Raw genomic sequence first — 24,776 nt, 5'->3', positions numbered from 1 at the left:
CGGGGTGTGAGCAAGAATTTGACCAAAAGTATTGTTTTTCTTTGACTGAGGAATAAAAGTAACTTGAATAACTTTTTTTTTTTTTTTTAGCTTTTCTCTTTTCACTATCTGTGCACTTGGAGGTGTAAGCAGATAGTTTTACATGTTTCATTGACTGAATAATTTAAGGGCACTATCACGTGCTTGTTGAATAAAGACACTTAATTTCCAAATTGGAATGTGCTTATTTGTTTGCCATGGTGTTATGCATGATGCATAGCTTAACTCATATTTATCTTGGCTTGAAAAAACTGGATATTGGAATGGAATGGAAGTGACCCCAGTGTCTGAAATGCAGAAACCAGAAGTGAGTGCAGCCCAGGAGGGGCAATGGAGAAGGCAGGACATCTTCCCAGCTGTCCAAGAGCGGAGCAGCCCCTCTTGGCATTGCGGGTAGGGCTCTGATAAGCTTTCATTAGTAACTTTCATTAATAACTTTCACTAACTGATACCATGATGCATCCTCGAGGAATTCAAGCCCTTCATAGGGTATTTCTTCCTATTCAGTAGCAACAAGGAGAAATGAATGCTGCCGAGGTCTGGGCACTTTGGTCTCTTATGTAGCATCGCTGCTCCTGAGCTGGACTTTCCCTGGTACAAATCCACCAGCCTGGGTATCCCATCTGTCTTGTGCCGCATGTGTTAAACCCATGGGATAAAACCGCTGATCCTTGCACTGCCATGGGACACGCTGCGGGCGGCCTGTCCGGGCGGGGGAAGCAGCCGCTTCTCTGGGCACGGCACAAAGGCGGGCACCGGCGGGGTCACTCGTGGGGAGCTCACAGCTCCGGTCCCGCTCGCGCAGGCGGCGGTGTGGGCTCTGCGGGCACGGGACCCGCGGAGAGCCCGTGGGGAGCCCCGGGAGGCGCGCGGGGGGGCCGGGCTGCCCGTGAGGGGCGGCCGACGGTACAAGGCCCCCGTCGGCAGGGCTGCCCCATTCCTGCCTGCCTGTTTCTCCGCTGTCCCGCGCAGGCGATCACACGGGCACCTCTCCCGGGCGCAGCGCGGAGCTGCCGGAAGAGGCCCTTGCTGCACTTCCGGGCCGGGCAGCGGCGGCGGCGGATCTGCGGTTGGGCCGGACCGGACCCGACCCGACCCCCCCGGACCCTTCGGACCTCCCCGACCCCTCCTCCGAGGGCAGCCGGGCGGCACCATGATCACCTCGGCCGGTGAGGCAGCGGCGCGGGGCGGCGTTGTCCGCCGGGGTTTCGCTGAGTCAGGGCCGTGACTGAGCACCGCCGCGGCTCCGCGGGGCCGCCCGTCACGGGGCTCCCCCGCCCCGGGCACCCCCGGACGGCAGAGAGAGGCCACCCCGGTGCCCGGCGGTCCGGCACGAGCGGCTCTTGAAGGCCGGTGCCGCGTCCGTGTCCTGCCGGTGTCTCCGGTGGCGGTGCGGGGCTCCCGCGGTGTGAGGGGCGCGTTCGAGGAACGGCGCGTTTTCGGTGTGAAAGCGGAGGGCACTCGGGAGGTGCAGCAGGGAGCTGAGAGGGGCAGAAGGAAGGAGTTCGGAGTTCAGAAGCGCAAATGCCTTGCGGAGGAAAGGTCGGTGTGAGGAGTGCGGGATAATGGAGCGTGGGAGGAGCTGGAGGTTACGCGGTGTTTGTGCATCTTTTGAGCGCTTGATAGTATAGAAAAATAGAGGAATTATTTCCAGAAATACTCAGGCCGGAGATTAACATGCGGCTGGTTGTGGCTTGGCGAGAAAAACAGTGCAGAGGGTGACAGTCCAGGGAGCTTTCTCTTCCTGTACCCTTTGCTTTAAGTCTTTATTTTAATTGAGGAAAAGTAGGAATTAATTTTAGAGACATTTAAAAATGTAAAAATTATATGTGGGAGCGGGTATGTAGGTGGTGTGTAGGAATGAGATTGCATTCTCCTGACAGATCAGGTAAATGCAGGAACTTATTTAAAATAATAATGAAATCCCAAAGCAAACATGTGGTGCAGAGATGCAGGAAACAGCTGGAAGGAGCTAGAAGTGAGATGGCTGCTGAATCTTCCTTCTTTGCCCAAGAGTGGTGTTCCTTCAATTCCTGTTACTGATGGATGTGTGTCTGACCTGGTCTTTAGGAACAGAACCTGATAATGGAGGATCTGCAGCTTCATTAGGCAAAGGAATAAATGTACATGTTCTTGTGAGAAAACTTTCCAGATCATCAAACCTCATTCTTTGAGGCTTCCCTAAAGTTTGGTGTTACTCTTCCTGTTAACATGTGACACGAAGATCAGATGATTCCCTTCTTGCTGGCAGCTGCCCTGCACGCTGCACCCTTCCCAGGTGTCTGTAGACCAAGGAGTTGGAAGCCTCCAGCCACCCTGGCTGCCCGAGCTCCCTGTTCCCAGCACCCTGGTTTGCTCATGACTCAGTCGTGGTGCCCAGCACTGAGCACAGGCTCTGGCCAGTGGGTGCCAAGGGAAGGGAAGGTGTCTCATGGAGCTGCCAAGAACTGCTCTCACTTACACATCTGTGTGAGGTTTGGCTTCTCTGCCTCCCACTGCAGCTAAATGATATTATTGATCATATTTTTTCTTAACCCTCTGTACTGTTCAGATTCAATATTTGTACATTTTGGTTTGGACCTGCTCCTTTAGATTTGTCAAGATCTTTTGGAAGCCCAGTTCAGCCCTCCCAAGGCTTGCTGGCCTTTCCAGTTTCTGGTGTTTTTTTTCAGATTTAAAGAAGCTGTACAACACATTAAAGATTTAAAGCAGTGAATTTTGTTGGACTTTGATCAGATCATATTCCAACTGCCTCTTTGCAGTCTGGCAATGAAACCACCTATCCCTGTTCTTCAGATTAGCTCCTGTGAACCTCTCAGTCATGTCAGTTGAACAGTATTTCTGTAACTGTACAAATGTTCTGGGACAAGATCAACAGTCAAAAGCATAAAGCTGTGAGGTACATCTCATCTCATCCATGAGGCCAGTTTCCTTGGCATGGACAAATTCTGTGTTCCCCTAGGAAGGATCACCTTTTATAAATAATGTAACTTTTCAGTTATAATTTCTGAACTATTTTATGTTATATTTAATACAAACTTGAATCTTACCTTTGAAGTTTTTGTACTGAAGACTTAAAATCAGTATTCCAGAGCCAGCCTTCCTTCCTGTTCTGTTGGTTTTAAACTAAATGACAAGCTTACTTTTGATAGAGAGAAACCAAAAGTAAGCATGATTTTGTTTTGCAGCTGGAATTATCTCTCTTCTGGATGAAGAAGAGCCACAGCTCAAGGTAAGCTCTTACATATGAGAGCAAATAAAAGCAAATGCATTATGTGGAGAGTTTAAAATCAAAAAAGAGTAGACCTCGGTAATTTATGGTGGGCACCAAATTGAATCTAGCCTGAAAGCTAAAAGAAAGGGCTTAAATAAGTGATTACAGATTGAAGACTTCCTTGTTTTGAGCATGGATCAGACAGGAGCTTCAAATGCAAAAATCTGTATTCATGAAAGCTCCCATCTCTCTGGTGGTGATGGGGCTTTGTTACTTAAAATTGTTCCAGAGGCTGCATTTTTACTATGTAAAATTCAAAGCTGAAGAACAGCTCAGGTTTTTAGAATAATTTAACCAATGTAGAACAAAATCACAGTTACAGTTTTCACTTGGAAAAAAAAATCACAGTAATAATACAAGAAGAAGAAAACAGCAACAGAAACTTTCCAGGGCACAGAGGGTAGGAATCCACAGAACACCAACACTGAGAGTGGTGGTGTGTTGATGGAACGAGCACTTTTCAATATTTGTAATTCCCTAATTGTTCTTCTTGGATACACATATAGGTAGTAATGGATCTGAATGATCCCTGATTTTGCTGTGAGCTCATTACAAGTGGGCTGATTGTGGTTTGTTTATCATCTGAAGTACTGTGTCCATATAGATAAATAGAGTTGGCTGCTGTAGGCCACAGGTTGATTCCATGTGCTACACAAAGGTTGTCACAATTTCATCTGTCAGACACATCAGCCAGTCATTCATCAGAGAGAGGCCATGGAAAGGAATGCTAGAGTTGTCCTACCTGTGAAGTGAACAGCTCTTTATTTGCAAAGGACTTGCAAAGATTAGTGAATGCTTGCAAAGATCTTTTAAAATAGAATTTCCTGTTGAAATGGGTCAGTGTTCATGATATTAATCCTAGAATGTACTATATTTTTACTGGGGAAAGGTGGTAAATGCATTTTTAATATAATATAACTTTACCTTTTTTGGTTTTTTTAGGAGTTTGCTCTTCACAAGTTGAATGCTGTTGTCAATGACTTCTGGGCAGAAATCTCTGAGTCAGTGGACAAAATGTAAGAGAAGACACTTAATACTGCTTAAAAAGAACAGGGATATGGGGTATGAAGTGGATGTAGTTCTGGTTTCTTGACAATGGTTAATACAGCATGTAGCTCCATACTTCCTAGAAATCTCTAATGTGTGGGGTTGGAGCTGTGGTCCCAAAGATTCAAGTTCAGTCAAGCTTGTTCTTGAGTCATGTGGCCTTAACAAGATCTGAGCACACAGAGCTGATGCTCTTCTCTCCCTCCTCTGCAGTGAAGTTCTCTATGAAGACGAAGGCTTTCGGAGCCGCCAGTTTGCTGCTCTGGTTGCTTCTAAAGTTTTTTACCACCTGGGAGCCTTTGAGGAATCCCTGAACTATGCCCTGGGAGCTGGTGACCTCTTCAATGTCAACGACAACTCGGAATATGTGGAGACGATCATCGGTAAAGAACTGTTGCTGCAAAGGAAAAGCTCTTGTGTTGTCAAAGCTGGTGTAACTTTGAAATTTTACTTGGTTTAGCTTTTTTCTCTGTATTCTTCTTGCTGTCTTTGTGCTCATTTAAACCGATGCTGCAGCTAATTTTACCCAGTTTATTTGTACTTTCTTATATTTTGGGATTCTGTAATGGAACTGACTTTGCAGTTCTGGAGTTCTTTTCCCATTCTTAACTCTTATTCTGTAGTGAATTCCTAATAAGATTGCTTTGGTTGTTTATTGTCCTTTCTCTCATTTGTGTGCTGATGTTATTATCCATTTCAGCATGATTTTGGAAATAATTGACTGGTAAGTGCAGCTGCACATGTAATTGAGAGGGACAGTTGTGTTTATCCACCTACAACAAGCTGGCAAGTCAGCAGTTGACTGCAGGTATAATTTGAATGCATTTTAAAAATCTCATCTGCTGGAGTCACTTGCTTTTTACAAGATATGATGGAGCTGGGCTGGCTTTCAGTCCCTCCAACTGCTGTTTGCAGTGGAGCTGGGAAGTCTGCTGCTGTTTTCTCATTTATTTAACGTGGCACTTGAGAAAAGATCATATCATAGGTTTAATTTTTAAAATACCTACTTGTTTTCAGCACTCCTACTGCTGTTTTCTCATTTATTTAACATGACACTTGAGAAAAGATCATATCATATCATAGGTTTAATTTTTAAAATACCTACTTGTTTTCAGCACTAAAATCAGAGTTTGTTAGGAGATAAGTGTTTTCCACTATTATCTGTATATGACTACACAAATGTGTAATTTCCCATACTTTACTTGCTGGTAGAACATGTTCATGCACATGTTGGTCTCGTCACCTGTACAAAACTGCAAAAATCTGGGAACTTGACTTTTCCCCCCATATCTGTTCATTATCTCTTCAGCAAAATGTATCGACCACTATACCAAGCAGTGTGTGGAGAATGCAGAGCTGCCAGAAGGGGAGAAGAAACCCGTGGATGAGAGGCTGGAAGGGATAGTGAACAAAATGTTCCAGCGGTGCTTGGATGACCACAAGTACAAGCAGGCCATTGGCATCGCTCTGGAGACACGCAGGCTGGACATCTTTGAGAAAACCATCCTTGAGTCGGTATGTGCAAGAGACAGGAGATGCCTGTAGCTAGGCTTTTCCAGGTATGGACCCAGAAGTCAAGTGCAAGATCCATGTTGCTGTGGAACTTGCCCTGTTTTGTATGAGCAGAACAAAAGATAAAACTCGGGGGTTTTCAGTTCAGCATGTTCATAGAAAGCAGAGCCACTCGGGACTGTCAAGTATAGAAAGATCCCCCCTACCTTTAGGAAATCCTTGAGCCACAAGTTTATGGGAAAATATTCCCAGGAGGCTTGGCTATGTGCCCTCTTCTTAAGGTATTCCCTGTCAGCTACTGGCAGAGATACAATACTGGTATAATGTAAGAACAGCCCTTTTATTTAGTTGTCTATCAACTGCTGTAATTCACTGTGGGAAGGGATCCTTAGAGCTGAGTGAGTGATTTATTCATGTCAAACAAAAGAAGAAACTCCAGTAGGTGGGTGAGCTGCTCTAATTTTTGGTGACTGTGTGCAATCTTGGCCTGCTGTGACTCCAAGATGCTGCACCTTGGCTTTAAAGTCTTTCACTGAGGGTTTAAGGTAAGTCTTGTTGCTGTTGGAGGCAGTAAGAGAAGCAGGCCTGTAGTCATCTGCAGCAGCTCAGCAGTTGTATGCAATTTTGTTATGCTGTAGTATCTCTATCATATCCCAGACACATAGCTTGAATCCTTTAATATTACTGCTTTTCAGTTTACAACTTTTATGTAAGTTTAGATGTTTCCCATTTTTGTATATGAGTGATAATCATAAGGCATCCATCTTGCTTTCATTGTTCTCTTTGTTGTCCTATGCATTTAATAGCCTGCCCATTATAAATCCCTCATTTTGAATTACCTTTCTGAGGTCTAGTAACCAAATCATTTTCTCAGGCTTGATCTTTTCTTGGTGCATGGTTTGTTTTGCTGACATTTTATGCTGGTGCAATGAATTTCACCGGATTCAAAACTGATTGTTTGAACAAGAAGGATGAAGGGAAGATAGATAGTGTACTTTTAAGTTAATATTTTGCATGTTTTAGCTTCTGAATTAAATGTTGGTCCTGCATGATTTTAATGGTGTTTTTTCTTTAAACTGCAATACACCTGTATATAAGCTTTTCTGAAAATAGGTAAGGAAACTGTGAAGATTTATATGCACATTTGGTCTGCTTTATAAAATAGAAAAAGGGTAGCTTTATTTTCCTCTCTAAATCCTGCTTGTCAGTCTGATGTTTGATATCCCTGAATTTTATTTCAGAATGATGTTCCTGGGATGCTGGCCTACAGCTTGAAGCTCTGTATGTCTTTAATGCAGAATAAACAGTTTCGTAACAAAGTCTTGAGAGTTCTAGTTAAAATCTACATGAATCTGGAGAAACCAGACTTCATCAATGTGTGCCAGGTAAACTTTTCAAAGTCATCTTTAAAGATAATAAAAAGTTGCACTTCTTTGGGTATATTTGGCGTGACATCTACCTGTTCTCTGTCTTTTGTTCAGTTAAATGAAATATATTTTCCTGGTTGCGTGCTTCCAACATATATCAGAGTGAGACCAACTTGAAAAAGAGATGTAAAGATTGCATATTTGGTCAATTTATAGAGAAAGAAATCCGTTCAAAGGCAGTTTGAGGACACAGACAACTCTGACAGAATATTTTAAGCCTATGTAGGGAGTATCAGATGGTAGGTTCACAGCTTGGAATTTTACTTATTCCTCACAAGAACATTACCAGTGCTTTGTTTTTTGGTAAGCCATTGTCTGAAAATGTTTAGACAACCAGTTGTGAAGTTACTCAGATGTTCTCAGATCTTTCCAGTCGTGGTATGCCATGTGACTCAGTGTTATGCCTGTTTCATTTCAGCTGAGACATCCCTACAGAATGACTGATGCTTCTTCAATGTGCTTTTGAATTTCTGTGTCTAGTAGGACAAGTCTTGGTTTTCTATGAAAACCCTTCTGAGTTTTCTATTGTCTTTGATAAAAGAGAGAAAAAATTTCTCTCTTTGAAGTGGGTGTTCTGTGGAGCAGCAGATGAGAGCATTGGAATGTGGCCTTGGGTAGTGTTGCTTTCTCATTCTGAGGTATCTAATGTCTTCTCCTATTTTTTGTCTTTCTTCCCCTTCTCCTGCTCAGTGCCTGATATTCCTGGATGACCCACAGGCTGTGAGTGACATCTTGGAAAAATTGGTGAAGGATGATAACCTTCTCATGGCCTACCAAATTTGCTTTGACCTGTATGAAAGTGCGAGCCAGCAGTTCCTGTCTTCTGTCATCCAGAATCTGCGCACGGTTGGAACTCCCATTGCCTCCGTGCCTGGATCCACCAACACAGGCACTGTCCCTGGATCGGAGAAAGACAGGTGGGCAGATTGACTTGAGAGGTGGTGGAGTCCTTTGGCTCCAGTCCTGCTCTAAGGGGGCCTCATATTCCATGTATGGATGCTTTTTACAAGCTATCAAGTTACTCCCCTTCACTTAAGTATAGGCAAGACATGCTATTTGCTCAAAACAAAATTGTGTATTACCAAAATCCACTTGTTTTTAAGGGGATTTTCTTTGCAGTTGAGATAAGCGCAGAGCAATTATACTGGGGTTCAGCTAATGAGCAGTAATTCATTAAGCTACAGCATGAGTTGCTTGGGAATGCTGGACCTATGTGGTCTTGGCAGCAGCTTGCAGAGCTAAGGAAGGAGGGAGTTCAGGGAAAAAGCTCATCACAGCAATGTGCAAGTTTGGTTTCACATAAAAGCTTATGGGAAGAGTGAGCTCAGATGGCACTGTGGTGTCAACAGACCCTTTTGTACTTGCAGTTCAGAAGAGCTGTTTCACATCTACTTTTGAGTTTTTAAGAACATGTTCAGTGGTCAGTATCATAGATCTTAACTGCAGGAAGCTGCTGTTAAGAAAAACCCAAGTTGTCACTAACCATTCTGTCATCTTTATTTCTTTTGGTGACTTATAGGAGAACTGGCCAATCTGTGCTAAGGTTGCTGCCCAGCTCAGGGGCAGCATGGAGGAAGTTTGTTCTCCATCTGCTGTGTAATCACAGAATCAATAGAATGCTTATTGGTACTTTCACCAGAGCTCTCATGTCTGTGCACAACCTGCTCCCAGCACTCTTTGATAGTGTGTGGTGGAGAATCCTACCTAGATCCAGGCTGACTGAATATAGGGGTTTATCCGGCTGTGGAGCTGAGTATTTATACTTTTGAATCAGTGACACAGGCATGGCAAGCATTTTCCTCTTCCTCTCTTCTTTTCCAGTGAAATAAAAGGAAAGACACAGAGTAGTTTATGTCAGCCTGTGAAGCATTAGGACAAGGTGCTAACAACAGCTTAATGTGTTTCATTTCTGTGTCAACACTCCAGGATCCATGCTAATAGTGACAAGCACAAGGCTTCCAGGGGAGGATATAATTATCCTTGATGCCTTGTTTGTTAACCTTGTTTTCTCACCTGTGTCTGTGCTTCCCTACAAGCATCTTTATTTTTGTTGTCTCTGTAGGTGGAATAAGAGAGTAGGGTTTTCCAGGCCTTTGCCTTCAAGTTCCCTGAAAATTGAGTGGAGGGGCAGTTTTCTGTGCAGCAGTAAGCTCCAGATAGTCAGCCCTTGTTCTGTCAAAGTCCTCTTTTCTAGTCACCATCTCCAAATCCCAGGTTACTCCATCAGGACAATGTTCAACCATAATTACAGTTCCTGACTTGTTGCAAGTGATGCATTTTTCATTTTTATTTTATTTCAGTGATGCTATGGAAGCAGAAGAGAAACCAGGAAGCTCTTGTGCAGCAGGGAGATCTGCAGAAATTGTGAGTGCTATTTCTGAAACAGACCTTACTTAGTTTTTCTTATGTGTTCTCTTTGGATGTCTAGGATTTCTAAATTGGTTTGGCTAATAAAGAATGGAATCCCTTTTCTGTGTGCTTGGAGACAAGGTGACAAATGATCTCAGAGGGCCAAAAATCTGACTTAATGTCCAGCAGTTCAGATACTGAAAGCTGTGTGAGAGTGGGAAATGGTCGGAGTTCAGTAGGAATTACTGAGTTCTGAAAAAGGGGACAGAAAGATCTGGTTCATGTATTTGCTTTTTGATATTGAAACAATTAACTCATCCCAAAAGAAAGGGCCTGAAATTTAACTGCTGCTGAAAACCTCTCCCCTCTTTCAAAAACCCAACTGTAGTTCTGGTTGGATGGAGCTGATGCTGTTCTGCAGGAGTGGCAGGAAGGGATGCTGATGTAACATCGTTTCTTTTCCATGAAGGAGTAAAGTTACCTCGGGCCTACATGGTGCTGTGTTGCTGGCCCAGTTGGTTGGAATCTTCTTGTTTAGTTTCTTTTGTCAAGTATTGGAGAAAGTGAGTTCACTTCTAACATGCACATACAGTTGCATTTCAGCATGTAGAATAGTTAATGCAGTTTTGATATTTCCAATGCTGCCGACAAGGAGTGTTACCAGAGAGGAAGGTAAAACCCAAGACAAGTTGTTTTTTGCTTTTCTTCTTTTTCCCCATGGTAAATGTTCGCAAACAAAACTTGGGAATCTTTGAAAGATTCTTGCAGATCTCTTAAAAATTAATTAAGGGCAAACCAGAAGTGTTTTGTTCAAGTTCTATTTCACACAGAAAACAAAATGGATTGAGTTTCTTGCCCCAGCAAGGAACCTTGATACTGCTTTTGTACGGGAAAGGTGTCTTGAATCAGTTTTTGCTGCATTGGCTTTTGCTGATTATGCCAAGTACACCAAAACAATCTGTGTTGCCAGAAATGTTCTTTAGCTTAATCTTCCACAATTCAGAATGCTGGCTACAAAGAAATAATTGAGGGAATTAATTTAGGGGCTGAACTACTCATGCTTGACTGGTCTGTGACCAGCTAACAATGTCAGGACAAAGAGCTGCACTGTACTTTTCACCCTGCTCAGAATGAACTTCAGTTTCTACAGTTCCATTTTCAGCTGTTCCATCAGGAGGAAGGAGACTTTTCTCAAAGATCTCTTGAGGATGAATGTATTAGTTTCCTAGTTCTACTAGCTGTTGTTCTAAATAAAGCTTGTAGCTCACAAGAATGGTGCTGCAGCTCCGCACAGGCTCATGAAAGTATTGTAGCTTTGTGGCCCTGTCTGTGAAAGCTTCCATGGAAATACAGGTTCATTTATAAAAGGGTTTGCCTCTGGCAGGAGACTTACTGTCTCTGTAATGCCAAAGAGCAGCTTGCAGAATGTCAGATGTCTCCCATATTCTTTTACTTTCAATGAATGAATACATTTCTTTTTGAAGAGTCTCTTCTCCACCTGCACTGCTGTGCACAAAATATTTGATTTCTAGGAGGTTTGGGCTTGTGCACCAAGGACAGAAACAATGTCTTTTTAGTCCTAAAAGCTGATAGGTTTTGGAATATGGTGATGGGAACATACCAGAGTGTGGTTTCTCATGAATTGTATTTTAGTAGAGTCGTAGTTGGGTTCTCATGGAATTTTTTTTTCCTTTTTGCTTGTATGTGAAGAACCCAGAGCCTAAGGACCAGATTTCAAAAATGATTAAAATTTTAAGTGGGGAAATGGCCATCGAGTTACATCTGCAGTTTTTAATACGAAACAACAATACAGATCTCATGATCCTCAAAAACACAAAGGTAAGAGACTTTGTTAAATATGGTTGTCTTGGATTTATCTGATTCATCCTGTGTTGCTTTTGATCATTCTGCTATTGTTTTTAATGATAGCCTGCTATTAGCATGTTGATATTTTAATTAGTTTTTTTTTATTGGTTATAGAAACTCATCTTTTTCTCACTTTTTTTTTTTGTGGGTTTTTTTTCCATCTGTTCAGTAAGATGGGCAAAATTTACCCTCCAGATCTATGTCAGATCCATTGCAAATGCTGCTGGTTGGGAAGGGAGGAGTCAGCCAGGACTATAGGTTACAGTATGTTGGTATCTTGGTTGAGATGTTAGGTAAGCCCTTCAGCTTGGCAAGGATATCCTGGTGTGTAGTAAAAAATCAATATTTCCATGTGGGAGACAAAACCAATCAGATAATGCAATGTAGACAGAGTTTGTGAATGGAGTAACTGGTTTTGTTTTGGAAGGTGTTACTCAAGGGTGGGCAAATGAAAACTTACAGGTAAACTAGACTCTTACTAGAATCTGTAGGAGACGTTTTTTATTTGTGAAATAAGATGCACATTGTCAGTAGAAGTAGTAGGGGTTGCTTGTTAGTGGGTTCATCTATTTCAGATGACATTTCAAATGTATTGGAAAATCTTTTCCATCTGCTGGTGAAGTGTTCAGGATTCTGCAGCAGAGTTCTGGGAACAGCCTGGGAACGTCAGCAGCGCTCGTTGTGAGTGCCCAGGTCTGGGAAGCAGAGCAGGGTGGTTCTCCAGTTAAGTGGCAATTTGAATAATCACATCTCTGAAAGAAACTCACATAAAGGATCATTTTGCATAGGGAAGATGACTAGAGGATATGTTAGAGTGTATTAGCAATCTATTAGCTGATTACAGGGAAATTGCTGGTTAAATTGAGGATCATTACAGTCCATTTTTCTACTGTACTGGCAAGCTTGTTAGGTGACCTTGGGCAGATCTTTTGCTGAGTGAGGCTACTGGTTGTTCTTGTTCTTTCAGGATGCAGTAAGGAATTCCGTGTGTCATACTGCAACGGTTATTGCAAACTCCTTTATGCACTGTGGGACAACCAGTGACCAGTTCCTTAGGTAAATCTATGCCAAAGAAGCTGCAATGTAATCTAGAGGTGTTTGAACAACATTGTTGCCCTCCTTAACTTGTTACGTCCAGAGTGGTAACTGTAGAACTCTAATGGTGTTAGAGAATCGTTTCCTTTTCTCTGTTCTCCCAAACTGGCTTTGTTTAACTGCTAACTGTATGAGCAACTTGGAGGGTGAAAGTCTGGAATTTCTCTTCTCTTTGTTTACCAGTCAGAGAGTTTCTGAAATGTATCTACTTATGGTGGAGACTGACAGTACTGAATGACTCTTGTAGGGGAAATGATAGGGCTGACCTTACAAGGGACTTCAGGAAAGCTGCAGAAACTCTGCTAAAGTTTCTCCCAGAGTATTGGTGGGCTGCATATTGAGCAATTCTCTATTTTTCACTGATATCACCCATGTCTGGAGGCTTGACTACAACCAGGCAAAAATCAGGACTGTTGAAGGGGAGAGACAAATGTAAAGGGGAAATGTGGTTAGCTGTCTTCCCTTCTGGAGCTGCTATTTAGTTTGAAAGCAGTGCTCTTAAACCCTGCTTGCAGGATTTGGAACAGACTGTACGAGAAACTTTGTATAACCTTTCTCTTTTCATCTTCTAGAGACAATTTGGAGTGGCTGGCCAGGGCCACTAACTGGGCTAAGTTTACTGCTACTGCCAGCTTGGGTGTTATACACAAGGTAACACTGCATTCATTTCCATCTGCTCAGTATAAATGCTTGACTTGTGAACACTGCAAATGTGGAAACAGGGATTCTGAATGGTGCCTGCACTCCAGTGTACCTGGCACAGCTATAACATATTTTGTGTCTTTGCACTAAAAAAGCTGTGCTTATATTATTTCATCTGACATCCAATATAATTTATGGTATGTTTGCTGAGAATCAAAAAGTTGCTGGGATAACATAGCTCAAGGAGAGAGTATTTTTTCTAACTCTTCTCTTCCTTTGTGAATTGAACAGATTTAATAGTTTCTAGATATTAAAACTGCAGGTGGTTCTTAAGTTATTTTGGGACATACCAAAGTTCCTTCCTGTAGTAAGTTTGAACACTGAAATGTGTGGCACTGAAATACTGATTTTAGTGGAGAAAGTAATGGCTATAACACGTGTTTAAATATTACTTTGCTGTTTTTTCACATTTCACTTCCCACTGTCTTCCCTTCCTGCTGGACACTGGACATCCAGGGTCATGAGAAAGAAGCATTACAGCTAATGGCAACCTACCTGCCCAAGGACACCTCTCCAGGGTCAGCCTACCAGGAGGGAGGAGGCCTCTACGCCTTGGGTCTCATCCATGCCAACCACGGCGGGGACATCATTGACTACTTGCTGAACCAGCTGAAGAATGCCAGTAATGATGTGTGTACTGGGCTCTGCAATGAGCCTTTGTTTTGTTGGGAATATGCAGGAGGGTGCTGGCTGGTTTGGTAGTGGTGGGGTAGAGGTAATAATGCAGCAGTGTGGTACTTAAACCTCCTCTGGGTCTGAAAGATTGGTTAAAGGTTGGTTTTAACAACCTGTTGTTTAAGGTTTAGGTAGAATTTTTAGGAAATTCTTACGTACTTGACAGTGACTGTAGCTTCATTATATTTACTACTTGTTATGTCTGCTTTGTTTTGCTAGTGGACCTGCAGCATTCAGGTGCTGTTATTGTTATAGCTTAGTTGTCAAGGAAATAAGCCACAAAATGTTTCTGCTGACATGACCTGTAGTTTTAATGCATCTTGCACAACAAGAAGTGTTTTACTTCTGCACTTAGTGTTTGTAGACCTCTACAAAATATCTTTTTTAAGTTGGGAATAGATCATTGTCTCAGCATGTTGCCTCTTTCTCCTTGTTGAATGTAATTTCTTTTTTTTTAAATTCCATGAACAGATCCTACTAGTCTTACTGCATATATATCCATTGTTAGAATAAAAGAGGTTATATACTGTTTTTAAGTGGGTATCTTTTTACCTTTTTATTTAAAAACTGTTACTAGGTAGTGGTTTTTACACGTGGCACAGATTTATGGTTTTACATAAATCATTCAGTGGGGGAAAAGATTTTGAAGTTACTAGAAAGTCTTCTGTGCTATGTGTTAAGCTTCTATTACATTCTGTTTAAAGGCTTTTGAACTGTTTTTCTTCTATTTTTTGCCTCTTTCACTGGACCTGCTGCCTGAGACCATGAAAGTGGTATTTCTAGCAGGTTAAGAGATCATTTTGGGTTGGTTTGGGGCTAAAATGTTGCAGGTTTATATTGATGGAAAGATGTCTACTTCAGCTGAAGCCATACTGTTCCCTGCTTTCTGACTGAACTTGCATGTGCTTCTCTAGATTGTGCGACATGGTGGCAGCCTGGGCTTGGGGCTGGCTGCCATGGGGACAGCACGTCAAGATGTGTACGATCTGCTGAAAACAAATCTATACCAGGATGATGCAGTGACAGGTAAATGTTCTGCTTTCAAAGCAAATAACCATCTGAGGCCTTATCAGGCACCTGGGGGTTTTTGGTCATGTTTTTTTCCCCCAGGTTTTCTGTTAGCAGCATAGATTGTTTCTAGCTGTGTTTTACTTACTGACCTTTTCCTGATCATTATGGTTCTTTAGTTATGTGTCAGTAATGTTCAGAGATCCTGTCATGACTGGTACTGTGGCAAGTTTTGATAAGACAGGCTAGGTCTTTAAACAACCCCTTTTTTGCTCTGTTCTTTTCTTTGTCATATGCTTTTTCTTTAGTGTGGCTGTTCTCCAGAGCCATGTCCTTTTTTGAGCTGAGAGATAGGCTCGGAGAAGCTAGCGGGAGTTACTGCTGCATTGGTGGGGCTCATGAGAAAATGATCTCAGCAGCTCTTGGCCCAAGGAGGGGATAATTGAACTTGGTAGAGAAAAGTACTAAATTGTGGTTACAAACACATTTTTCCATGAATAATGTTAGGCATGGTGATGCCCAGAAGTGATCTATTGGCCTACATCTGGTGTGTTCCGCAAACACATTTTTCCATGAATAATGGAATTGTTAGGCATGGTGATGCCCAGAAGTGATCTATTGGCCTACATCTGGTGTGTTCCTTTAGATGCAGTATTTATTACTTTTGGGAACAGAGTTGACTTTTTTGCTTCTCTCTGCATTTCAGGTGAGGCAGCTGGCCTGGCACTGGGGTTGGTTATGTTGGGATCTAAAAATGCCCAGGCTATTGAGGACATGGTTGGCTACGCACAGGAAACCCAGCATGAAAAGATCCTGCGAGGCCTTGCAGTTGGAATCGCTCTGGTCATGTATGGGAGGATGGAGGAGGCAGATGCCCTCATTGAGAGTCTCTGCAGAGATAAGGTAAATTGAGCTGTGACTTAATCCCTGACTCTTGTGTTACATGGGTGACCTCCTGTTTGTGAATCTCCAGCTGTGGTGGGTTGGCTCTTTTGAGCCAGAGCAGTTCTTATATAGGTCTGTAGGTTTCACAAGTTGCTGCACTCTGATCAAAGACACAAGAACAACACTGCTTAGTTGTGTATTTCTTTAGCCTTATACTTGGTCTTCATAGTCATGTGAGCAGCAACAAGGAGTAGATTAGGGTGTAGAGGTTAAAAACAGATGAGACTTGCTGTAGGTGAGTCATCTCAAGGCTCTGGTAGTGATCATTGCAGATAGCAAGTAAGAAGCAGAATGACACCTCTGCCCTAGACTCTTGGGCAGCCTGCAGCATAGCAGGCTCTCTTTCCCCCTGAACTTGGTAATGACAACCCTGCTTTGGTGATTGTCCTGTTACTTGCCCCAGAGAAACAATTAACAATGAGGCTGACCTGTGACCTGTTTGCAGGTTTAAGACACAAGAGTGGAACAGATTTAAAGTTAGAATTGCTAAGTCACTGTTGGATGGATGTGAATTATTGATGCTTTCTCTTCCAGGATCCAATTCTCCGTCGTTCTGGCATGTACACTGTGGCTATGGCATACTGTGGCTCAGGGAACAACAAGGCTATCAGGCGCCTGCTGCATGTGGCTGTAAGTACTGTGGCCTTAGGAGCACATAGGAGGAAATTTGTGGTCAGGAAGCAAGCACATTGCTTTGTCAGGCTTTGTGTCTGCAGTGTTAATATTCTGGTCCAAATCAGAGATTGTGAAGTGATCAAAGCTTTATTTAGTATTACGAGCAGAACTAACAGGGCCTTCTGACATTAGGGTAAGTAGACTTTCAGGCTTTCAGCTTAGTATCACAGAAAAAGAACCTATTAAAAATTGATACGTGAACCTAAACTACCCAGCTAGTAGGTTTGGAGTGAATAGTCTGTGTAATGATGGGCTGGAGAAAAAATAAATTAAGCTCTAAAGGGTGAGGTCTGTCTGTTCTTTGATCATCTTGTAGTTGGTGTGCAAACACGGGTGAAGCTGTTTGGGCTAAGGCTGAACATGATTTTAACTAACATTCTCTATAATCCTGTCTTCTTGATTAACTGACATCTGGCGTGAAACATGGTATTTAACTGTTGTAACTGTATTCTGAATATCCTGTTTCTCCTTTTGTAGGTGAGTGATGTGAATGATGACGTGAGGCGGGCAGCTGTGGAGTCACTTGGTTTCATTCTGTTCAGGTAAAGTGTCTTCCTTGGTCACTCCTGCAGCCTTCAATTTAATGTCTGTTACTTTTTCAAAAAAGGAATATGCTACTGCTTTCACAAAGTGACTCAACTGCTAATTGAAGGAACTCTGAAAGTTAGAAAACTGAGAGATTGGTTTAGGATTAGAAGCCCTCCTTAATTTCAAATGTTCAGCAGATGCTTAATGAGTCTTTCTGTAGGTTTCTGGACTTGTGCCTTAATTGTCTGAACAGAACTAGATGAAGTTGACAAATAGAATGAAAAATTAATATTTGCAGGAATGACAGTTAATTAAAAATTAAATATACTGTGCTTGTGCCAAGCCTCTTAAGGGCAGCAGTACTCAGACAAATATATCTGCCTAATGGCTATCTAAAATGTTGTGACTTTGATTAAGAAAAAAAACCTGAAGGACGACCTTGAAATAGTCTTTGTTTTTTAAGTATCCACTGTTAAACTCTGGAAAGTTCCTGGGCTTACATTGTAACATGAACCCATCACAAAATTGTCACAATGTTTCTTCTGGTTGTCTAAAGTGAAACCTATTGCTGAAATGGTATTTTGTAGTGCTCTACAGGTCCCTTTGCTAAGGGGTGGTTGGGGAATTAGAAGGCTCCCCAAGGACTGCTCCTGCATCTGTTAATGCAATAATCTGTGTAATCTGAGCACTGAGCAAAACTGCAGCCTTTGAGTGTGGCTAAGAGGAGTTGGTGCATACTTGGGTCCATAACTGTAATTTAAAAATCATTCTTCACACCTTCTTTTGGGTTGGTAGCTGTCCTTAAAAGCAGGATGAGAGGTTCTTAAAGATGGGGTTAAAACTTGGGTTACTGATGTGAGCAGTCAGCTTTTCTGTACCAAGTTGTTCCCTGCATGGAAGTGACTCTGCACTGTTCTGCTCTATCTGAAGGATAATGTGGTTTGCTAAGAGGACAGATTCTCTCAGTGGGCAGCAGGTGTCTCTCAAGTGCTTCTGCTCTGTTACTTTCAAGCAGCACAGCTTGTTCCTTGCTGCTTAGGGATCTCTGCCTCTCCTGAAGCCAAGGGGTCTGTTTAGCTGACTTCTGTATCTGTGTACAGAACAAAAATTCCATGCATGCCTTCCATAGTTTCAGGCATCTTTTTTCAAAACAGGTTGTGACAAAGCCCTTTTGAGCTCAGATTTCAGTGTAATTTTTCTTTTCAACAAATGCAAAACACAATTGGACATGGATAACTCTTACCAAAATGAGAAACCTTCAAGGCTCTGAGCTAAACTATTTACCATGTGCTGGCATCTTGCTGGAACAACATAGTTCAGGGCCTGTTCTCTCCATATCCAGCAATGAGGAAATGAGTGACACCATCTGTGACTCTTTCACCTGCTGTACAGTGGTTCAGATGTTATCCTGCCTCTTCCCCTCCCTTTCTGGAGACTCGCAGTCCAGAAAGAACCTACTTGTGCAATGAGGAGGAGCATTTCCTTGTAAATTCTAGTGTCCATCTTTTTTGGTAGTCATGGACTAACACTTTTTAGCTGATTACCATTAGCTCCTGGAGGCAAAAGGTTTGTGTTAGGCTGTGGTATTTGCCAACACTTTTCACTTGATAACTAGTTGTGTGCTCTGGCCCAGCTCAACAATGCTAGTGTATAGAGACATAAAGACCAAGTGAGTGTGAGTTTGTCAGATTTCATACCTAAAATGACATTTCTTTCTTAAGACTGTTGTTTGTTGAAGTCTAACTGGATTTACTTGCAAAGGCCACTAACATAGCATCGAATACTGGCAAGAATCAGTGATTTGTCACCTGCTGGGTATACAGAGCTTCTGAACGAAGTGTTTTGTGGTGGGAGGTGATCAGGTCTGAGACACAGTGGGCTAAATCCCAGAAATTAGTCTCATTTTAAGTGAAGGAAACATGGCTGAAGGTCCTATGAAAAGAGTTCTCATCGAATTCTTTGTATGTAGTTCCAGAAGGGAAACTGTGAAGTCAGGATTGAAATAAGAGAATCCATTTGTTTAATGCAGTCTACATTTTTCTTGGGGAGTTCATGGCATTCATGTGGTTGAGTATGCTGGAGGTGTGAGTTTGTCTGCTGGACTGTACACTTATGCAGCCTCAGACTTGTGCTTCTGTCTGTTCCTCCTATAGGAATAGTAAAATCCATATAAGGGTGGAGGTTACACAGTCAGAGGATGATAATTTCCTTAAAAGCACCATTGCTTCAGCATGACAGAACTACAGCCCACAAACTCACATTGTGTCATAAATATCCAGTTTGTTTTCTCCTGTTGTTACAACTATCTATGAATAAATGTTCTTCCTCTTGGATTTGAACTAAAAGTGTTGTAAACATCACAAAATGCTAATTTTAGGTAATGCATCTGCATAGCAGAACATTCTGTAAGGCTTTGCTGTCCTTGTTTTCCTCTGTGAGTCTTCCTTGCTATCTCGTGTACAACCCTACATACACTCACTCAAGAGCCCATCTTGACTTTTATTGTTGGTAATGAAAACAGCACAACATTGAAGTAAAATGTGATAGAACATAAGGTAATAAAACATGACATTTAATTTTTAGCGCAACAAGGTTTTGCTTGAACTTGAAGATTACTTCTTTTATATTTTTTTAAGCATGGTAATTTTTTTCATTAGGCTTTTGAATTACTGGAAAAATATACAAAAGAATGCATGTGGCTTTTTTCATTATTCAGAATTCATGAATCAAGGTTTAAGTAGAATATTCTAGTCTAGGCTCTTAAGTTTTTCCTAAGAATTGCAAGATTAAAAAAGATTACAATCCCTGGAAGGACTGGGGAAGCAGGGGTTAGTGCTGCTGTTACATTTTCACTCTGGGATGTTGGATGCATGCTTGTCTGGCTGTGGGAATGTCTGCAGTCACCCAGGTGAGCAAAGCAGTATCAATCACACTGCTTGAGTGCAGAATATGTTGCAGTGCAGGTCCTATTCCTATAGCACAAAACCTTCCTTGTCTGACTCTTGGGCTCCCCAAAGCTTTCCAGGGGACCCTGTGTGTAGAATTTAACCTTGACCAGCAGCATCGCTGCTGTTAATTCTGGTTTTGCTGACTGTTTAGATGCAGTCCATAGGTTTAGGCTGGGGATGGAAAGCACAACTTGCTGGCTGTAGGACTTGGTGTGGGTTTTTCCCTTCTTGGCTTAGTCCCATACAAAAATTAGGCACTAGTTATGTATTTTGAAGCAGTTAATTTTCATGCCACTATATTAAATGATCAGAAAATGTTCAGGTGCAGGGGAATTGTTTCAAAACTGCCTCATCTTTTCTTCCTTTTGCCATCTAAAAAAACCAGTCAAAATTGCGTGGAGCAAAAACCTGAGACTTTACATCTTCTCTCTTTTTGAAAATGGCCACCTCTTACAGGAGGCACTTCTAAGTAAAATGTTATTGTAAAGTGATACAGAGGCACTAAGAAAGCTTTGGATGTTTGGAGCTTGCAGTGTGGATGCAGGGCTGAACAAGAAGCTGTGTTGTGAAATAGGAAGAAGAGAAATGATGTATTGACTTGGCTACTGTAAGGTGTCTCTGTTTTCCCAGTCCTGTTCCTTTTGCCGGTGATCAGAGATAGCAAACTTACCTAATTGTTGATGTTTATATACTGGTGGTTCTTTCTGCTGAAGTAGTTTATGAAATATTTATGGTTGTTGGAAACAGCATTTAAATCGCCTGTGATTTTCGGTCAGCTTTTAACAATTATGATGCAATGGAAAACATTATCAATTTAAAGTGTTTTGCTTTTTTAAAAATGGAAAGACTTATTTTTATCACAATTTTTACCACTTTAGATCATGAATTGATCTTTGTTGGTATTGCAGAGTGAAATGTGATTGGATTATGTAGTCAGCTTTATTTTTACATTGTTAGAGCAGTGCTGCAGATATCTAAACACTTCATATACAAAATGAGGAGGTAGATGTTTTATGGATAGAACAAATCTGATTGGCAAAGAGCTTCAATGTGGGATGGAGCAGTGCTTGCAAGCATGAACTCAAAACATTTAATGCTCTCATAGCAGTTGTTAAATCCAGGGGAATGAGAGTCATGGGGAAGGATGCTGCTTGTTGTCTTCATGCAATACTGTTGGGAAAAGGCTGAGGGCAGGAGAGGGAACAATGCAGCCTCTAGAGAGTCCCAAAAGGAAGATGTAGTCTCAGATAAGTGTAGGCTACCCAAACATGAAGAACTCTGGATGGCTTCTGTTCAATTTTTAATTTCAGGATGATGCCAGTGAAATAGTAATGTTTCCTGCTTTTGTATGCTTTGTGTTTACATAGCCTTTGGTATTTTAAGGCTGTATATTTGTTATAAGGCAAACAGATCAGATACTTGGATTTTATTCCAGGAAGACTGGGACAGTTTGTTTTCTTTATATCTTCTAACCTACCTTTCAGTAGGTTAGACAGTCACTCTAATGTGATCTGCACCAGTGACTTTTTCAGTGTTTTAACTGTGAAGAGGAATTTAGTGAAATGTAGCTGCTTGGTAATTCTTGCATAGGAAAGATTAAAAGGGTTTTGTTTACAATCCAGCACATTTTATCTTGTCATATTCAGTCTTCCTGGTAGAGGAGAATGAAGGTCCCTTTCATAGAAGCAGTAGCAGAAATCTTACTATAATCAGAAGAAGCTTAGACTTTCACTGAAGTTGTGCAGGGTTTAATGAATTTGAAAATGAGTTGCCATTACTTGTGTAGAGCATTTGTAAAGAGGATCCTTTAGAGAATAAAAAACGCTTTAATTTTTAAGAGCGTGATGTTTTTCAGAGGTTGGAAAGGATCTCAATACCTGGATGCAAGGAATTGTAGCTGTGGCTTGACAAATAGGGTTGACATGAATTATTAAACATAAGAGTAAAAATGGGCACTTCTAGCAAGCCATCTTTCCTATTTTTGTACCTAGCTTCCCACTGTAAAATAAAATGGCTTCCTCTCCTCTGCAGGGCAGAAGTCTTCCTTTTCCACTGGAAAAAACATTGTTTTTCATGGGAATGGACACTGATAGTAAACACCATGTTATTATGCCAAGGCAAAATTATGCACGTCTCCTGACTGTTATTTTTGCCATGTTAATGGTTGTCTAGAGAGCCAAAGGGGAAGTGAAACAAAGGAGGGCTTCTGAGCAATTGTACATGGGCATCTTTATTAATATGAAGAAAAAAGTCTAATGCTGCATGGTAATATTAAGTCAGTGCTGAGAACTGGCCAGAACTCTGGGACTCTTGGCTCCAGCTAGCAAGGTAAAAAGCCAGAAGAATTCTGGCAATATTTTGCCTCTCTGGGTTCCAATGTCCCAGGTTGTTCAGCATGCCTTTGCCATGTTTACTCTGCTTACACTGCTTTTCTTTTTACGTCTGATGTAACGTACAGCAGCCTAGAAAAAGATTTAGGGGAGTTATGTTTTTGTTTTCTTTTACCAGCTTGCAGCTATGGGGATGTTTCCACAGTATGGTAACGGTGTAGAAAAGCAGCACTTTCTGTGAAACCTTGTAAAAAAATCCTATGTGCCTCTTGTGTGCAGGTGATACAACACCAGCTTGTAGGATCAGCCTCTTCTCAGTGCCTTCTGCTTTACACTTGATTTTAACTGTATTTGCATTTGAAAATTGATGCTAGTATGGTCTAGTGTGATGTAGTCAGGAAGAGTTTTATACTTGTAGGATATAAGATAAATGAATAATACTTTTTTTCTGGCTGCTTGTAAGTTTCCTGGTAGCTAAAGGCCTGCAGCTTCTAGATGGTTCAGGACCGACTTCACAAAATACATTTTATGCTACATCACTATAGCTGGGATTAGCTGAATTTCTTGCTTCTCTGTTTCTGAGTGAATTAAAGGTTGGAATATTTTTTGGTTAATTTCTGTTTCGTGTGTATTTTGTGGCTTTTTTGTTTAGTTTTTTTGTAAAGTAATCCCTTTATTTGCATTTCAAGACACTTATTCTGTTAGGCTTCAAACTCAGTTATTTTCCTCTCTGCAAGACTGCTGAGTCCTTATGTGTATATCTGTGCTGTAATTTTTAATTAGCTAGGCAGACAGAATATTGAATGTCTCCTAATGTATTTTAAATAATTAAACAAAAAAACAACCACCATACTTGTCCATTGTTCTTTGAAAGTGTTCTTCCTATAGTGCTTGGATGTTGCAGACCAGTTTTGACTTTTGTCTTGCTTTTTGGTGGTTTAAAAAGAAATTAAATATGCCAGATAAAGGTCTTTGTGATAATGAGAAAAATTGAACTAGGTATCTCTAAGTTATTCTTTTATGGACTTTATTATTTTGTTATTTTATTGCCTCTATACGATAATAACTTGGAGTTATTATTGTATTGAGACTGTAGAGCTGGCCAGGTGGCTGATTCGCTGTGGGTCAGATTTGGAAAGAACTGGCAGCATTTTGCTACAGAGAAAGGAATCCCTTTTTTAATTTGTGTGTGTTAAGGGGGAAGTGCATGACCCTTCCTTCTATAGAAATATCTTTTGTTCTACAGCCAAATGACTGCAAAGCTTTATCAGTTATCATCCTGCTATCTTTATGAAAAAAGCTGTAAAATATTATAATGCTATGAAAATACTCTCACTTTGCAGACAGCATATAAAAATATATTTTATAAATTGGTGTTATCTAAAGACAATACTCATGGATGTAGTTCTGAGCCTCCTGTTGTGCTTGTTGATGCCACAAGAGCAGTGTTGTCTGTAGTTACCGTACAATAAACTGGTGCTTTCTTACAGGAGCTTGCAGTGACTCTTCCATCATGTCTTACTAATGAAGGTGATGTCTTTGTTCAAAGCTGTTCCTGTAGATACCGTTGCTAAAACAAGAACTCTGCAGTCCATTATGTTTTCTTATTTCATAGTTCTGCATCTTCATCTTTTTTTCTTGCCCTGTCCTGCTTTCCAAGGCTGTTACCTGAATTCTCAGCTTGTTTGCTTTGCAAGTGGACAAGCTCTGAGCAATATCTTCTTGCACTTAGCATGTGAAGTGGAATGTTTTCCACTTGGAAAGTGGAAGCATGGAATGATGTGTTTCTGTCTGTGGAGAAATTTTCTTTCCCTGTAGACTGGATTTTTTATTAATCACTAGTCCTTTAGATTGAGGTTTGTTGTTACTGAACTCAGTAACCGGAACTTGCTGAGCTTCTATTTACAGTTACTAAAAATTGAGAAACCTGTATACTGGCTTGAGAAAATACATCTCTGTTGGGTGAGACTTTTTTAAGGATGATTTTCTGTTGGTGGAGGTCTAAGCACTGATTGCAAAGAGGCTTTGGAATCTTTCTCTGTGGGACATTTAGGGCAAATTACTCCTTCTGTAAGACAGATTGCAGACCTGACAACTATACAAGAACAGGGTCAGACAGAAAAGAGCTGAGTTACTTCTCAGTTTTAGTATGTGCTGTGAGCCAGCTGTGATGTTTCTGCTGGAAAGGGAAAATATAAGTTGCTGCTCAAAGTAGGTGATTGCTGCCTGCTATATGAGCTTTTTTTTGTTTAATTAACATGGATTTATTTAAGTATCAAGAGAGTTTTCAAAGATGACTGCTTCTTGCTTTCTGACTGCTGGGCAATAACCCCTCAGGAATGGTGTTTGCCTTTCG

General features: G+C 41.4%; 1 protein-coding gene across 1 annotated transcript in view; it reads left to right on the top strand.

Moving 5' to 3' along the window:
- The first annotated feature begins 1,048 nt into the window (after positions 1–1,048).
- Positions 1,049–24,776, top strand: part of PSMD1 (proteasome 26S subunit, non-ATPase 1) — a 64,807-nt gene continuing 41,079 nt past the window's right edge. The window contains exons 1-16 of the mRNA XM_041467604.1: positions 1,049–1,208; positions 3,228–3,271; positions 4,256–4,329; positions 4,574–4,743; positions 5,670–5,875; positions 7,114–7,257; positions 7,990–8,216; positions 9,600–9,663; positions 11,359–11,487; positions 12,482–12,570; positions 13,182–13,260; positions 13,768–13,941; positions 14,901–15,012; positions 15,701–15,897; positions 16,474–16,569; positions 17,092–17,156. Of these exons, the coding sequence (XP_041323538.1) occupies positions 1,193–1,208; positions 3,228–3,271; positions 4,256–4,329; positions 4,574–4,743; positions 5,670–5,875; positions 7,114–7,257; positions 7,990–8,216; positions 9,600–9,663; positions 11,359–11,487; positions 12,482–12,570; positions 13,182–13,260; positions 13,768–13,941; positions 14,901–15,012; positions 15,701–15,897; positions 16,474–16,569; positions 17,092–17,156 (1,886 nt within the window). The 5' untranslated portion in view covers positions 1,049–1,192. The remainder of the gene's footprint in view (positions 1,209–3,227; positions 3,272–4,255; positions 4,330–4,573; positions 4,744–5,669; positions 5,876–7,113; positions 7,258–7,989; positions 8,217–9,599; positions 9,664–11,358; positions 11,488–12,481; positions 12,571–13,181; positions 13,261–13,767; positions 13,942–14,900; positions 15,013–15,700; positions 15,898–16,473; positions 16,570–17,091; positions 17,157–24,776) is intronic.

The sequence above is a fragment of the Pyrgilauda ruficollis genome, unplaced genomic scaffold (genome assembly GCF_017590135.1).
Source record: "Pyrgilauda ruficollis isolate IOZ18807 unplaced genomic scaffold, ASM1759013v1 scaffold21, whole genome shotgun sequence".
Taxonomy (NCBI): domain Eukaryota; kingdom Metazoa; phylum Chordata; class Aves; order Passeriformes; family Passeridae; genus Pyrgilauda; species Pyrgilauda ruficollis.
The sequence above is the reverse complement of the archived record's forward strand: the minus strand, read 5'-3'. Positions and strand labels throughout refer to the sequence as shown.